Source organism: Gekko japonicus, unplaced genomic scaffold (genome assembly GCF_001447785.1).
Source record: "Gekko japonicus isolate JY-2015 unplaced genomic scaffold, Gekko_japonicus_V1.1 scaffold231, whole genome shotgun sequence".
NCBI classification, from domain to species: domain Eukaryota; kingdom Metazoa; phylum Chordata; class Lepidosauria; order Squamata; family Gekkonidae; genus Gekko; species Gekko japonicus.
In genome coordinates this window covers 202,386-219,671 of record NW_015165837.1, presented here as the reverse complement: position 1 = coordinate 219,671, position 17,286 = coordinate 202,386, and the positions used below count along the sequence as shown (strand labels likewise).

At 41.0% G+C, this 17,286-nt stretch overlaps 1 protein-coding gene across 1 annotated transcript in view; it reads left to right on the top strand.

Moving 5' to 3' along the window:
- Positions 1–17,286, top strand: part of SLC25A13 (solute carrier family 25 (aspartate/glutamate carrier), member 13) — a 148,801-nt gene that overhangs the window by 82,000 nt on the left and 49,515 nt on the right. The window contains exons 5-10 of the mRNA XM_015410953.1: positions 1,399–1,538; positions 8,528–8,674; positions 12,896–13,034; positions 13,803–13,896; positions 14,068–14,152; positions 16,839–16,923. Coding sequence (XP_015266439.1) covers positions 1,399–1,538; positions 8,528–8,674; positions 12,896–13,034; positions 13,803–13,896; positions 14,068–14,152; positions 16,839–16,923 — 690 coding nt within the window. The remainder of the gene's footprint in view (positions 1–1,398; positions 1,539–8,527; positions 8,675–12,895; positions 13,035–13,802; positions 13,897–14,067; positions 14,153–16,838; positions 16,924–17,286) is intronic.

Sequence of the window (17,286 nt, the reverse complement as noted above, 5' to 3'; positions counted from 1 at the left end):
ATGAGGAAGCCTCGGGTGAGCCACGGGAGCTCTACGCTTCCCAGATGTGGCGGTGAGATCGCGCCCAGAAAATCCGCCTATCTTCTGTCCCCCTAGCGTGGCTAATGCTCCATGTGACCGGGGCCATAGGTGATTTTCTGCAGTGAGAGCACCACTATGCGATTCAATATGTACACTGTCAGGAAACCTAACTTTAAAATATTCACTTAGAACATCGTTTCAGAAAATTCATGCATTATAATTCTTAGGAATAATGTGCTAAACGATTCATGGAAGCAGTGATTTGTATATTTGATTTAACCAGTGCTGCAGACCGCCATTTTCAGACATTTAAAAGGGCAAAAAAAAATTTCAGTAGCAATCAATACATGCTTGCAAGGGAAAGGTGTGTGAATCATTCCATGCTTGGAACAATGCTGGCAAGGCATAATTTGCACATCCAGGTTTCATCTAGTTAAAAAGTCTTGTGTGTCATGTGGTACAGAGAGCTATGTATGCCATCCTGAGTTCATGTGAGGAGGGGCTAATTAAAAATGTAATGAATAGGTGTTACCTTGTGGCTCTCTGTATTACAGCTACTGGGAGTGTTGCAGTGTTCTATAACATTTGAAAATATATCTCCAAATATACCACTTTTCTCCCAAAACTGGGCCCTGGGGCAGTTTATAAAAACAGAGCCAAACACAATAAAAAGTGAAAATTGAAAATCAAATAAAACCCCCAAAACAGCATTTAAGTCAACACTCTCCACAATGCAGCTCAACAAATCCCTGTTGTTTTTTGCCATTAAGTCACAGCTGACTATGGCGTGCGGCAAGGTAAGAGACTTTCAGAGGTGGATTGGCATTGCCTGGCTCCACGTCATGACCCTGGTATTCCTTGGAAGTCTCCCATCCAAATACTTGCCATGGCCGATCCTGAGCCTCCAAGATCTGACAAGATCCAGCTAGCCTGGCCTATCCAGGTCAGGGCAACAAAATCCTAAACTTCAGTTAAAGGGCCTAAAAACAACCCCCACTTAATATTCCATTCTGAAAATCTGCGGTGAGGTCTGCAGATTATTGTTGCACAGTTATTTGGGGGGAAATAAGATGTGAAAATGAAAATTCCATATAATGGAATAAGTGGATCTGTGGGTGGACACAGCCAAGATTTGGGACAGATGTCACAGTTTTATGTCTCGTTTCCAGCCAAATTAACACTGCAGGTCCAATGTAATGGCATGTGACTGGGTTTAACAAATCATCTGAACTGTGAGCTAGGATTAAGTTGCCAATTCTTTGTTTAAATAAAAATGTCTGAATGTAGAACACTCTCCTAGAATAATTGATACCAAGTTCTTGCTTCATATCTGCCTTCATAATCTTCTCTTCATCTCTTCTCCCACTCCAACCCCAGAGGACGTTAAGCAGGTTTTTGGCCAGACGACAATTCACCAGCATATTCCCTTTAACTGGAATTCGGAATTTGTGCAGCTCCATTTTGGAAGAGATCGGAAAAGACGCCTGACGTATGCAGAGTTCACCCAGTTTTTGCTGGTGAGTTTTGATAATAAATATTTTGTCTGACTAAACACAGCAAAAAAGATAAAATTGTTTAACTTTAAAATAGTCAATTTATTGCATTGTGCACTAACTTGTGTTTTTAGATTGCTGTATTTCTACAGTCAGGCCTGTCGGATTGATTGGCTAGTAGTGAAATTGCTGCAGAAGCAATTATTATTTTTAGCAATGAAAGCTGCATAAGTATAGTATTTATTTACAAAATGCATACCCAGCCTTTCTGTCCTCATCAGGGCTACAAAGGCAGCTAAATATATTTGAGAAGGATCCAGTCAACATCTTTTAAGTGTGGTTTGGTGGAGCTGGTGCTGAAGACACTCAAAGGCAGTGGAATTTTTTTGTAGTCATCAGGTTCATCTGTTGGATATTTGTAAACCAGTGTATGAAAGGATATTTTGAGCTCTCACCAAATGAGATGCATTTTAGAAAAATGTGGATTTATTCTAGAAATATCATTAGGAACCTTAGCAGTCTATTCCTTCTGCCACAAAGATCTTAAAAAACATGTTCATCTAACAGAACTGATCTGTGGCTTATAAGCAACTGTTAGCAAGTGAGTATGGTTCAAAAATTCAAGAACACAATCCATGCAATACCCTTTTTAGCTCACACCCAATAAATAAAGATCTTACATGGTATTCCATTATTAAAAATAAGTTTTATATAATAAAGGTATTACATGCATTGTATTCTTGGCTTTCTGGATTTTACTTTTGGACCAACACAGCTGTAAACAACTTGGGCATTTTAGGAGCTTCGCAGAATGGGAAGCTTTGTGGGTGTGAAAGAAAAAGAGAACACAAAATTCTTTTGCTGCGAAGGTCCTGCCCACCATCATATTTCACCCACCCCTCCTATATATTTTGATTATATTCAGTATTTATAGTTGTAATGTAATGTTTTGTGTTTATTTAGTACAACCTTGGATACAAATATGGCGTGCAGTCTATTTTAAATGTAAGACATTCTCAGTAGAAGTACTTCTAAAATCTCCGAAGGCAGAGACACAAAACAGGAGGAGTGCTTCTGTGGTGTTTCCATTGGATGTGCTGTGTAAGAGTCTTTACACAAGAGAGTTTTGACAAAGGATCATATTTCAGGACCAGGCAGTCAGTAATTTTGTTTACATGAGGATGTTAGTTCACAGTAGGAAGCGTTATCATTTTGATGAGGAATAATTAAGATAATACTACTAGGACAAATGCTTCAAATTGACTTGGTGGAGTAGAGCCTAATTAACTCTTTGTCTGAAGAGGATGTTGGATGTCTGGTATAGTATAATCATATTCTCTTGTCTTAATGACTGTCATTTTATGCCAACTTTGGTTAACTTCACACCTAGCCCTTCTGGCTTCTTTGGAAACTTAAGGAAATTTCAGTGCATTCTAGACTGCGACAAGGAGTGGCTATTACAGATTCATGACTCCATTCTAGGATTACAGATCTCTCCCATCCAGCTGCCTAGTGGCCAGTGCAGGAACTTCCTACTGACCGGTACTGCAATTCTTTAGAACTATCTTATCCAAAAGCATCATTCAAATGGGTATACTGTGCCAACGTTCAAATCTCCTTGTTGTGTTCTCCAGAAGAGCCAGTTCGCCCGGCAAGGCGGGATATAAATTGAAGATGATGATGATGATGATGATGATGATGATGATGATGATGATGATGATGATGATGATGAAGTTTCTAGAGCCAGTATCCTGTAATCTTTACAGTATTGGACTGGAAAAACCTGGGTTCAAATCCTTCCTCAGCCATGAAGCTCATCAGATGATCCTGGGTCAGGCACACCTAACCTACATTTCAGGGTTGTTGAGAAATACAGTGGAGGTGGGCAGAGATATGCATGCTGCCATGAGGTCCTTGGAGGAAGGTGGAATAAAAATATGATAGGTTTTTGCTCCCATGAAGAGTGGCTGGGTGGAATGGGGCTTTATGGCCAGCAAAACAGTGATGTTGCACTGCACACCTCAGAAATCGAGGGCTTGTTTACAGCACGTTACAGTCCTAGTGCTTGCTTGCTACTGTGAGGCATTCATAGGCCACTGGCTTATTCTATGACCATGTGAACTTCATGCAACTCAAATGGCACTCTTTCACTGGGAGACAAGAATGTCATGGCCACACAGAAGCCATGGATGGCTGTGCCTGAATTCAGATCTTGAATTCCCATGCACTGAAGTCTGTAGGCTTGAGCTATAGCTTGAAGTGAAGCCAATGACAGAAGTCTGGGAGCTGAATATTTATACCAGGTCTGACTAGTCTGAGTCTCTGCACTGTCAGCCAATCACAGGGTCTAATGATGGACAGCTCTTATTCCTTTTTGTGTCTGGAGAGGGCTTTGAGACACAGACCCTGGTAACTTGCTAGGTTAGATCCCAGCTTGAAGCCATAAGGTTCAGTCTGAAGTCAGAGGGAGACGAAGAATGATTGCTACCTCTTTTAGCTCTCTTCAGGCGATCCTTCACTCTTGCAAGCATGTAAATAAATCAGAAACTGCTCAGGGTTTGCTGTCTCAAAGTAACCAGTTTATATGATAAAACTGTTTCAAATTGCTGAGAATAGATACTGCTTTTGTATGAGTATCGCTACATTTCAAAATTTGTTCTTTATAATGGGGCTCTTGTATCTGTAAGCCACTGCCAACACAGCTAAATAGGCATGTTTTAAATCCTCCAAAGTCCAATAAAAAAAACACCAAAAAGTTGCATGGGAGACATGCAAAACTCTGATTCCTCTGTGCCCAGACATGCAGTCCAAACAGAATAAGATTCTGATGCTGTACTGTGTTCTCAGCTTATTTTACAGTCTAGGGAAGGCAACCACATTTTAAATCAGAAGGCTTGAGGGATTTGTAAAATTTCTGCTACATCATACCATACCCTACTCTTAACTTATATATGCTGTGTATGGGCGGCAGCTGATGCAAAAAAAACCAACAAAAAAAACTGGTAAGAGTTTGGCAAAGCACATGGAAAACTGTTGCTCAGGGTGCGCCCTCAGAGGAGTAGTTTGTATTTAGTGTATACATTAGGTGTTTGTGGTCTCTTGTTTAAATATAAAGCCTCAGCCAAAGTTGCCAGTGATGAACCCTTAAGTATCTGAGCTGAGATACTGTTGTTCGTTGTTTGGTTTAAAAAAATTATACCCTACCCTTCTGAAGTTTAGACTGGTTTACAGCAATACACACCAACATACTCACTAAAATCCAATTTGGCAACAAGCCAGAAACTCTAAAATATAAAAGGCCAAAACATTAGTCCACAACAACTAGACTGTAATACATAATACAGGATCCTTCAGTTAAAATAAGAAATCATTTCCTTGCCGAACAAATCCAGTCAGCTCGAGAAAAGCCCTTTCAAATAGCTCAGGCTTCCAAGTCTTCTGGGAGGCTGGTCAGGGGCACAGTTTTCCAAAGTCCCAGGAAGCCTGTTGCAGAGAGTGGGAGCAATGATAGATATTGTTTTTAGTGGGTGGCAGTGGTACATACTGATTGCCATGAAGGGACTGTGAGGAGGAGCTACAGACATTTGAGTCAGCCCTCACTTGGATGGCCCAGGCTAGCCCAATCTCAGAAGCTAAGTAGGGTCAGCCCCAGGCCTGTAGCCAGGATTTTTTAAGTCAGGGGGTCTTTAAACAAGTCAGGGGGCATCCTGCACAGACCCCCCCCCAGAAAACACCACAAATAAAATTAAAAAATGGAAGTTGGGAGGCCTGGGCTGGATGAGAAGTGGGGGGGCATTGACAGTAAGTTGGGGTGGGTGGGCCCCGGGTGGGTGGGCCCCAGGATGCCCAACTGTAGCTACGGGCCTGGTCAGCCCTGGTTAGTTCTTGGATGGGAGACCTCCAAGGAATACCAGGGTCGTGACTCGGAGGCAGAGAGTGGCAAACCACCTCTGAACATCTCTTGCCTTGAAAACCCAATGAGGGGTCGCTATAAATCTGCTGTGATGGTGGCATAAAAAAAAGCCAGTTAAAGATAGATTTTCCAGCCCTTACTGGCACATCTCTTCTAGAACTCACTAACTTTGTTCTACTGAAGATATTGGAATTCAGAACGGAATTGTACCTCTCCAAGAGCTGTTTTTTCCTCTCTCTCTCTAGGGAATTCAACAGGTAGGCTTGTGAGACCAGATCATGTTCACATCTAGAATGGAAGAAACAGCCTGGGATTGGTATCAACTGCAGAGAATGTTTCAAAAGCCAATGTTGAATCATAGAACTTTCATACCCTCTCTCAACTAGACATTCAAAAATCCAGTTCCCAAGGGTCTATTGCATGACCTGAACCTAGAATGGGGCTATGCAGAATGAAGGGACAGGGCCTAGGCCAGCAGATTCTTGATTCTTGGCGGCTGTCATTAAGTTCTATGGGGCAAAGTCCTGCAGCATCTCAGGCACCCCTGCTTTATCCAACAGGGATCTCATGAAAAGGATCCACGCAGAGCTCACAGAAATGAATTCTGCTGATCTCCAGGATTTCCCTGTAGCGAAATAGGCCCTTCTGCACCCAGCCAGCCCATCGTAATAGAAATTTGTCTAGTGCCAAAACATCCACAATGCACCTGCAAGGCTTGAAGGGTGAGCTCTTTAGAGCCAAATGCAATCGCAGCCAGCCCCCATAGATCTGGAATTCCAGGCAGGCAACAGTTTGGAACAACTTTATCATGGGTGATTCTCTCCCAAACCGCCCTTAATCTGGCATTCAGTGTTACTGTTCACATCTTTAAGGAATCTTGCTTTGAATTAAGATAGCGCTGGCATTTAACCCTCTTCTTTTGATGCTTTCTGTGTACTCGTGTCAGTCACCTTGTTCTAGTGTCTAGACCTTGGACCTTAAGACAGCAGGAGATCACAGGGCACAAACAGTTGCCTCAGTGTGTGTGAATGCTTTCTATATTTCTCTTAATTTGTACCAGATGGGACACCACAATGTCCTTTAAATATTATCTCGCAAACACAGCTCCGTTTGCTGTGTGAGGTTTGTGTGTATGTGTGTGTGTTTTTAAGTAGTTTGTATAGCTTGTTGCCTCTCAAGTGTGGTTGTTCTGCTACTTTTTAAAGTTGTTCTAGAAATAATTTTGATAGTAAAACAAGACAAACACCATGATGAACTCTTTGGAACAAGACTGCAAATATTATAGATTAAAAAGCCAATTTTGATGTGACAGATTAAGGCAGATTCATGCACAAGCAAGCATTTTTGTTGATACAAACTGCCATGTAGAACACTGTACAACTACAAGCCTTTCTTCAAGAGACAGGATCCCACTATTGTAAATGGGGCTGAAGTAAGAGACTGTCTCAAAGCTCAAAATCTCTGCCTGAGGTTTAACATCAGTTTTTCACATTATGTTTTACATGTGCTCATTTTATGGCTTTATTAAGTGACTTCAAATGTAACTGAGCTTTTTATTCCGCTCTGGTATGCTGGTTGATGAGGTAATAATACATGTCAGTGGGACCTCACAATATGCAGCGGGTGGGAAGGACTGGCCTGCATAAAACAAGTGTTGACCAATTGGAAATATCAATTGTACGTGAACATAATCTCTGCATACCTGGAAAATAAAAATGACATTATGAGCTGTAACAGGAAAGTGGAGGGACTGGGGAAAGGAGTTAAAATCAAGTTGGGAAATCCTTTCATTAAAGTTCTGGTGCCAGAGATCCTGTTATCAACTGCAAATTAATTTTGTATAAACACTTATTGTGGCTTTTAGGAATTCAGACTCCCAGCTTCAAGGAATGAGGCTGTTTTTAAAGTTATGTTGAAGGATTATGCCACCTCTAATCCAAAGGAAAGTTTGGTGGGCCATTTGTTTTGCATTGAGAAGCAACTGAAGTTGTTTTTTCTTACAGAGCTCTTTAACCCACACCTTGCTGAATCCAGAAACCTTATAGTGTACTCTTACTTTTCAGCTGCATAAGTGCTTCTCTAGTAGGCATTTTTAATGTTGCTTCTTTTAAAAAAGGTACACCCATGATCCAGCTAAAATAAAGCGAAGACCTAATAATTTCCGTGAAAAATTAAGCATGTGTTTAATTCTTGTAAATCACAGCTTTGAGCCTGAAAAAGTGCCAAACTTTGCCAGATCATATTCTGACCGAGTGTTCCCTCTAAGCTGAGTTAGTGTGAGCTAGCTCACAGTTTTTTAGCCTCCAGCTCACACATTTTTGTCTTAGCTCAGGAAGGATGGCTCCAGAACAAACTAATTTATGCAGTAGCCAAATCACTCACTCAGAAGTTTAATACCAGTAGCTCACAAGACTCTGCAGCTTAGAGGGAGCATTGCTCTGACCTGGAATATTTTGACAGAGATCTTGCGATTTTTTTTAGTAATTATTTGTTTAGTACTTTCCAGTGCTGCCTTTTTCTGTAAAAGGATTATATTTGTTTCCTTAATGATGTTGAAATCTCCTGCTTAATATATGCAAGTAGATAGCTTAGGAAATGCATCTTTTGCGCTCTGTGTATTTGAATTGGAAGATTTATAGAATTTAATTGACAATATTGTTAAAATGTATTTTTTTGTCTTTGTCTACTATAGGCACTGTGATTGTAACTGCACATCCCTTCCTGGGATCAAGCACCATTGAGTAGAGTAGCATTCTGAATAGACCTGTTTAGAATTGCTCTGTAAGCACAGTTACATGAGAATTAACCTACTGGAAGTGGTTTCTGGTAGGATGTGATGACCTCAAGTTGAGAATATTTTTACACAACACATTTACGTAGTTATTGAGGCTTCCCAGAGCTTCAAGGAGCTTTGGAAATCTTTATTTGGGAGATGAGCTACAGATCTACAGTAGGGATTACAGAACTTCCACAGAATTCGGAATCTGAAAGTTAAACTAGTGGATCTGTTATAGAAACAGTCACATTCTGGCTTGCTATGTGATATGTATGGCAGCATGAGCGATACCCCTTATTTAACCATTCCATTTTACATTTACAGGAAATTCAGTTGGAACATGCAAAACAAGCATTTGTACAGCGAGATAATGCTCAAGCTGGAAGAGTCACTGCCATTGATTTCAGAGACATTATGGTCACCATCCGGCCTCACATGTTGACACCTTTTGTTGAAGAATGTCTAGTAGCTGTAAGTTGTTTGTTATTTATGGCTATGCATAAAGACCATCATCATTATTGGGGTCACACTGCGATAAGGACACACAGAAGCCTGGTGCATGCGACAGCCCTGTGCATTCACTGAATGTGCAGGGAGGGAGAGTTGGAGCAAGCACATGGTCATCTGCAGGGGTGACTGCACAAAGGAAGTGGCTGCGGACATTCTCCCTCTTCCTGATGAGTGACTGGCTTTGGAATGTCACTGATCACAACAACTTCCTCCACACTGTTGCCCCTGCAGATGACCAGGCACTCCTGCAAAGGCAGGGAGTGGGGCCAGCATGCTTGCTCGGGTTCTCCCTCCCCACATGTTGAGTGAATGGGGGGTTGTCATGTGCACGAGGCGTACTTATAAGCTTATACACAGAATTAAACTTTGTTGGTCTTAAAGGTGCCACTAGACTCACACTTTGTTTCATAAACTCAGAAGTAATTTTTCTTTGTGTTTTGTTTTTTGCTAGTACCTGTAACCCAGGTGTTGGATGCAAGAGAAAACAGTTACACTTGTACATGATAAATCCATTTAGACAAGGCATTGCTCTTCAGAACCATCGGGAAATTATCTTCTCAGGCTCAGAATAGTAGCCAGTGACCTTGAGCTGCATCAGATGACCTGTTGCACTATCAGGGTAATTTTTTCATGTTGCTTCAACAAGCTACTATTCCATGTTTGGGCAGTTATGCATGGAAAGTCTTGTTTTCCATAAGGCTAACATTCTGCTTACACAGAAGATGGCAACTTGTTCAGCACCAAAGACCACTTTGGAAATGGAGAGTGAGCTGAAGGCTCACATTTACTTTGCATGTTTTTACATAATTTAACCCACTGTTTGCATGGCCTCCTATAGCTCTAGCATAGATGTACAATCTGTTTATGTTTGATGCTTGCATTTTTAAAAATACTTAAATGATTGCTGGCATGCTGTTTGCTTTCCCAGATCTCCTACTAGTTTATTAGTTTCATAGCAAGTTTCAGAAAGGGTCCCAAAGCTTAGATATTGCTTTTTCCCTCTCTTTCCATTACCTGCTTCCCCCAAATTTTCCTGGAATCCAATACTGGAAAAGCAATATTGATCCCTTTATATAGGTTATTCCATGTTTATATCTCCAGTTTAATATAAACCTAAGAATCTGAATGCCTAAATTCTATGCCATTTTATATTCTTGATCTTCATTTTGTTTTTTTCAGTGCATTTCTGCATTTTTAAAAAGAAGTACAATCTCTATACATTTACAATGCATGTGCTCAGTCCCTAGGCACCACTGTGACCCATGACCCCTTAACATTCATGGAACCTTTTATTTCTAAATGACTAGATCTATGTCAGTTTCATATGGAATGATAATGGCAAACTTCCAGGTTCCTGGTGTATAGCTGTGTGAAATAGACCGATAGTTGTATGCATGTCAATCTATGGCATGCATCTGAGAAATTGTGTGTAATGATCACATGAGTCAGTGCATACATCTCCTTGGTTATGAAAAAAGGATAGTGGCAAACGGCAGAATGACGACCAAAGGAATCTACTTGGTGCTTATTGTTATGTAATAATGGCATCTTTTGATGCAGACTGGATAGCTACGCTGTTGTAACATAAAAGTTAATAGTATGTACACTACACAGCACTGATGTGGAGGAATTGTGGAATGCATCAGATGTAGTTGATATCTGAGGGGCACCCTCTGTAAGCTACTCAGTGCAATCCTAAACGGAGTTACACCCTTCTAAGCCCATTGACATCAATGGATTTAGAAGGGCGTAATTCTGCCTAGGATTGGAGTGCAAATTAGCATCTGTCTGTATCATGTATATCAATTATTTTGATATCTTTAGCTTTGGGAGTAGAATAAATTATGTGAGGGAAACATATACAAACTTAATTTGTGTATTTCAGAGCAATGAACTTCAGTTTCTTTGGTATCTATTTTCAGTTTTTAAATATTTATTATTTTCTTTTCTCACAGAGATCAGGTCCTGAGTCACATTCTGTAGTGGCTATTGTTAAGTCAAATGGATCACTGTGTTAGCTTCAGTAGTGTCAAACCGCTTAGGACTAGTAGCATAGCAACTACTTGCTAACATACCTGTAATACAGACTATCCATCGTCCAATTTTTCTTGACTCACATGTTCCTATATATGAACTTGATAGAAAATTGCTTTGCTTACACTGCTGTTAATCAGAATATGGGATAGTAATACTAACAAACACTGAGCTCTACTTCTTACAGGTATGATGTTGATGATGTTCTCCATAACCTAGACTGATGCTTCAAAGGAAAAATAGCAGACCCCTTTGGGTTTTTTGTCTTTGCTGGGATAGTAGGGAACACCAGATTCCCTTGCTACTTGTCTGCCATATTTTATTTATTTATCATTTATGTATTAAAACATTTTTATCCCACCTTTCTTTTTGGTTCGAGGCAGCCTACAAAAATAGCTAAAACATCCTCAGCTAAAACTAAAGATAAAATAACAAGCCCCAAATCCATCTCCCCTCCCCCCTTAAAAGATGCCTGGCATTCAAAACTCCTGGCAAACAGGCAGGCCTTGCAGCACCTCCTAAAGATCTCCAGGGGAGCACTCCTGTCACCTCTTCAGGGAGCCCATTCCACAGATCCAGAGCCATGACGGAAGAGGTCCAGGCTCAGGTCACAAAGGGCTATAAAGGACCTTGAACTGAACTTGGAAACAGCCTGGGAGCCAATGAAGCTGTTTCAAAATGGGTGACATATGTTCCCAGCCGCTAGCCCCTGAGAGTAGTTGGGCTGCTGTATTCTGGACCAGTTGTCATTTCTAGGTTGTCTTCAAGGGCAGCCCCGTGTAGAGCATGTTGCAGTAATCCAACAGTGAGGTTACAGAAGCATGGGTCAGCTTGGCCAGATCAACTCAGTCCAGGTAATGAGAAAGTTGGCTAATCAGATGCAGCTGACAGAAGGCGCTCCTGGCCACCATGCCAACTTGTTAGTATGTGCCTCCCTCTCTCTATGCAGGGAGACACAAAGGGGCACTGCTATTGAACAAAGTGAGATTTTTTTGTATTCAGAAGCCATTGTAAATCATGATTAATAAGCCAAATGCAAACCATGGTTTTGAATACCAGTTCAGCACTCCAGTCTCCAAACATACCATGTCTCAAAGTCAGTTAATCAAACCATGGTATATAAATTTAACTTTAATAAAGCAACCATTCAGACTATCAAAAACCAATTCTCTCCAGCCCACATAAATATTCTTACTTTTTACCAGCTCCACTACTGCTTTTTATTACGAAACATTAACGTGTTAATGTACTTCGGTCTTAATCTTGTGTGTAACTAACAGTAAGGGCAGCGTTGGAAAAATAGATGTTCTGCAGGCATAAATGATCCTGGAATGTGCAGGAAATCATTTATAGTTTTCCAAGCCCTGAAAAACATTTATAGCAGTATATCAATGGTGAACAATTCCTTAGCATTTAATCATTTACATTTTTAAAGTTTTACATCCCTTAATTGCATCCTCCCATATTTAGTCACTTGGGTTTCTAGTGGGAACTGGGAAGATTTGTTCACAATAGCTCTTTGCTTTTATTTGAAATAATATTATTGATGCGTTTTGAAGATGATCAAAACTCTTATCTCAGTGAACTGATCATAAAAGCAAAGTCTGAGTAGCCTGTGAGAGAGTTTTACTGCTGGCTGTAGGTGATGTGATATTTTTTCTGCATTTAAATAATAAAGCTGCCCCCTTTTCTGTGCTGTGATTTGATTTTGTTGATTCCCCCCTCCAAGACATTAATATACTTCACATTTTTAAGCCTTTGAGATTTGCTCATTAGAAGAAGTAAAGCAACTTATAAAACATTTTCCAACTGAAACAGGATTGAAACTTGAACTCTGTAAATTACCACTGGCCATGTTGTTATAATCCTGCATATGTGTTTGTTTAGGTTTCGCTGGATGGGGGAAGCAGCTTGCAATGCTGGTCATGATTAGCTCCAGTAACTTAAGAATCTATTATAAGCTTTTTTGTTTTGCATTTTAAAAATCCCTTGCTATTTCCATTGCTGTCTTTTTTTAAAAAAATCTAACAGTATTCCCAAAGTCTTCCCCTGCTCAGATATTTTATTCAAGTTCCCTGATGTTGCAAGAAAACTGTCTAAGGTCTTCTCTTTCTCATCCTGCTTTCCCCATTTCGTTCTCTGTTTTAGGCTGCTGGAGGTACCACTTCTCATCAAGTCAGCTTTTCCTATTTTAATGGATTTAATACCCTTCTTAATAACATGGAACTCATTAGAAAAATCTATAGCACACTGTCTGGAAATAGAAAATATGTGGAAGTCACTAAAGGTTAGTTGAAATGTTGGGAGCTATTTCTAGAAAGTTTCTGCTTCCCTTCCTCCTCCTCTGAGCTATCAAGGTTAGCCTCAGAAAACAGACCCTCCAAACCTATTGAGGGCCTGTATTATTTTTCTGCCTTTCTTGTCTCTCTACTTAGGTTTTAGGGATCTTTTGCTTTGTTTTTAATTTTAGTGAAAAGTCCTAAAGGCAGGCTTGAATGAGCAGTGAATGTAAAGATGTTTAAAATGTTCAAAAACTTCCTAGGATTTGTGCCAAATTGGCAGCCTATTAAAGTGACCTTCAAGGGTAGATGAAAAATTCCATCAACTTGTATTGGTATTGCAGTAAGCTGATCTACAAGCTTGCAACAAGCTGTTATCTGCTCTATCTAACCACTTTTATAGAGAACTCCCTCTGCAGTGCCAGCCCTCCATTAATGTATCCTACTGGGACGCACTTGCAAGAAAAGTTCCACTTCTCTTCTCTCCTTTTTTTTTCTTTCTTCACTCTGACCCACAACTGATTGATACCGTATGTCACATATTCTCAGTTGTACTGTTAGAACTCAGCCGTAGAGCCGGACTTGCTTCACCTATTTGCATGGAGGATATAATATTTTAAGCAAGCACACTATTAGCAATATTTCCCCCTCCTGTTGCAGCTTATTGGTTTAATACTAAATTTTAGTGATTCTGGGGCTTTTGTGGATAATTTACAGTGTTGTTTGATTCATTTTTTCATTTTTTCTGTATTCCCCCCCCCCCTTTTCTGTTGCAGAGGAGTTTGTTCTGGCAGCTCAGAAATTTGGCCAGGTTACACCCATGGAAGTTGACATCTTGTTCCAGTTAGCAGATTTATATGAGCCACGGGGGTATGTTGAAAATTACCCTTTCTTTGTTGTAGAAAACAACAACAACAATGAAACAAGCAGTGTGGGGGCCCAAAAAAGATTCTAGCGTATTGCCCACCAAGGCAGGTAATTTGGGTTTCTCTCCCATCTTTTTAATGTCAGTTTCTGTTCTGTGGTGGCTTCTCTCCCCAGGCGCCTGAGCCTAGCTGATATTGAAAGAATTGCTCCTCTGGAAGAGGGAACATTGCCCTACAATCTGGCAGAGGCTCAGAGACAGGTGAGGAGGTGGGCAGGGTGGCTGGCCGATGATGAGTAACTATGCTTTTGGTGACCCGCAGTGGTCCTCCCCAGTAGCAAGTAGTAGCCTACACTGGCCTCCCATTGTTGCATTAATGTTGCATCTAATTCCTTTGCTGTTGTAAATGTAAAAAAACCGTATTCTGGGGGGGGGGGGAGTTATATCTTCACTTAACCAGGAAAAAAAGACTGCTTTTTTTATTCTCCCTCCATTTAAAGCAGGCTTGATCTTATTGTAATGGTAAACAAAGAAAAAAGTGCAAAACTGTCATTTTAAGAAGGTGTTGGTGGGGAGCAGGATATAGCTCACTTACTGAAGAAGTTTAACCCTCCCTGATCCTGCCTTGCAATACTTTTAATGAGGGAAATCACACTTCACTCTTATTGCTGTAGATGTCGTTTTTTTGGCACCAAGTCTGCAAAGCCGTCTGCTCAGAAGGGGGGGGGGAGTACATTAAAGGACTGAACATCTATTCCATTCTAGGCTTCAGAAAAGTGTTGAAATGGAACGATGGTTCTGTTTAGTCTGTCACGATCATTTCAAATCTGTAAAAGACCCCTTTTTGTTTTGCTCTTATATCTTGGTATGGTTTAATGGAAAATGATCTATTGTTACGTGGAGCAAAAGATAAGAGAGAAAAAACTTGGCCAGTTTTCCAAAACTCTTTTTTCTGGATCTCTTTCATGTATCAAAAACTGACACAGACCTGGGTGTAGTTCTGTTTTTCTAAAAGTATCACTTAAGTCAAACCAAGTTCTGTATGTTGAGAGCTAGAGGGTTCTCCCCCGCCCCCTTCTCTGCACTCTGGGTCTGTGCTGAGACGCCAGTTTGACCACAATGAGTTGATGCAGGCTACATTTTTGGGTCTAGTAGGCCTTGAGCCAGGCCGTTCTCACTTGGCTGCCTCCTCCCGCCCAATATCACCCTACAGGATTTTTTAGCCTTGCCTAAAGAGCAAGTCTGTTAGGATATATTCATATTAGCTCGCTCCCAAAACCTGCCTCAGGGATTACAGGAAGAGGTAAGCAATAAGAACCCAGGCACATACTGAGCGCAGGCTGCTGCAGAGCATTATGTTTGCAGTGGCTTCTCCTTGCAGCAGCACCATCTTGGCGCATGACTCTCCCTGCAACGTGGACAGTCCTTGTGGCAAGCCAAGCTATACTCTTAAGGATGCTGTGTGGGGAGAGGTCTCCGCGTCAATGTTTTTTTGTGGTGTAATCTTGTGTTTGAACCCATAATGTGTAGTCAGTCCCAGAAACACCTTGGTACATATATCAGTAGCACATACAACAGTAAGATCTCTTGAGCTGATGAATGCCCTGTTCCTTGTGAGCCCCTTTTAAGCAGAAGGAGTTCACAAGCTTTTTTGGGGGAGGGGGCCATCTTCTCCCTATCCCTCCCAGAAGCTCTTATAATGCTTGGAAATCTGAGCAAAGATTGTAAAACAGAATTTTATGCAGTGTAGAAATGAAAGGCTCTATTTCTGAGATGTTATATGTAAACCTGGATTCTCCTTCTTTGTGCTATTGTTCTTTCTGTGTCCTGTGTTAAACTTTGATTTTCACTATTGCAAGTAGTCCAAATGGCAATAACTTTCCTTTCTGTTTTCATGAACAATCCTTTCCTGCACCCTCTTTAACTTTGACTAATGTTTTGCTTGGGATTAACTATGATTATACAATAACCCAAGTGGCATAATTTCATTACTTTTGTTGCCTATTTTTGCCTTGAACGCTCATGGTGTATGAACATAGGAGGGAAAAAACCCAGCTCTACTAGCAAACTTCTTATTTGAATGCTTTTTATTGTTCCTGCAAAGTTGCCTTCCTGTGGCTCTGCAGTCTGGGGTGTGTATGTGTGCGTATAAAGTAGAGACGGGAAGGATTTTTTTTCTTGATTTCTCACTTGCTCCATACAAATTTTAAACTTATTTATTATATTTATTTATATATTTGGCTTATAGACTGCCCTCCCCTGTGAAACAAGGCTCAGGGCAGTGTACAACAGTTGCACAAGCACATTCAGATCATATTAAAAACAATTAAAACAATATCAGATGGCCCTAAAATGAGTTGGTTTTATCCCTACCCCGTGGGGGGTGGGTGGGAAGGGGAGCCAGGCAAGATGGAAAACTGTTGATGTCCTCAACTGTAGGCCTGGCAGAACATCTCTGCCTTCCAGGCCCTGCGGAACCGCATTAGGTCCCGCAGGGCGCGGATGTAATTTGGCGGAGAGTTCCACCAGGTTGGTGCCAGGGCCGAAAAATCCCTGGCTCCGAGGACGGCCGGATACTTTTCAGGCCAGGGATCACCAGTAGGTTTTCCTCTCTTGAGTGTAATACACTTCTTTCTAGAAAGCAGTTTCGGACAGCTAAGATCCTGGCAGTGCTTTGCAAACAAACCCTGTAGGAGATCCAGGCTGGGATGTGTTTTACAAGTGCTGAAAATTGCAAGGCACTTCTTAAATTGGTCGTTTATAAAAATGTGGATCTTGACTTACAGTGATGAGTATCCGTTGGACTGGATCCTGCAGATATGCTCTGTGGCATCCAGCTCACTTTTTTCCACTAGTCAGTAGTTGTGTTATACACTTGATTCATACTACACAGTTGCAATGAATAATAATTTTCCTTTCATCTTCTGCTTAAATTCTACACTCACAGCAAGCTCCTGGTGAACTGTCTCGTCCGATTCTCGTGCAGATAGCAGAATCTGCCTACAGGTTTTTCCTTGGTTCCATTGCTGGAGGTAAATGAATGAAATAAAATTAAGTCTGATTTTTTTTCACCCTCTGTTGCTCCCCCCTATTTAAATACCTTCCTGAAATAAAGCAGTTTGAAGCTTATAAACTGTTATCTAAATTCTGTGGCCTGCCCTATTTTTGTGCACTCCCTGATTGATTTAAGTATTCTGTTAAGTGTACTTTAAGACTGCTCTCAGCTACAGATTAGAAATATGTTGGTCTGACTCTTGCTGCTCTCCACTCGGTGTAAGAATGCCCTTGCCCAAAGAGGACATGGCTTTTCACCAGAGGTTGGCAGAGCGTCATGAAAATCAGAACCGGCACTTGGCTTTGCTGCAGAAAGGAGAATTGAAAAATTGCATGGCTCC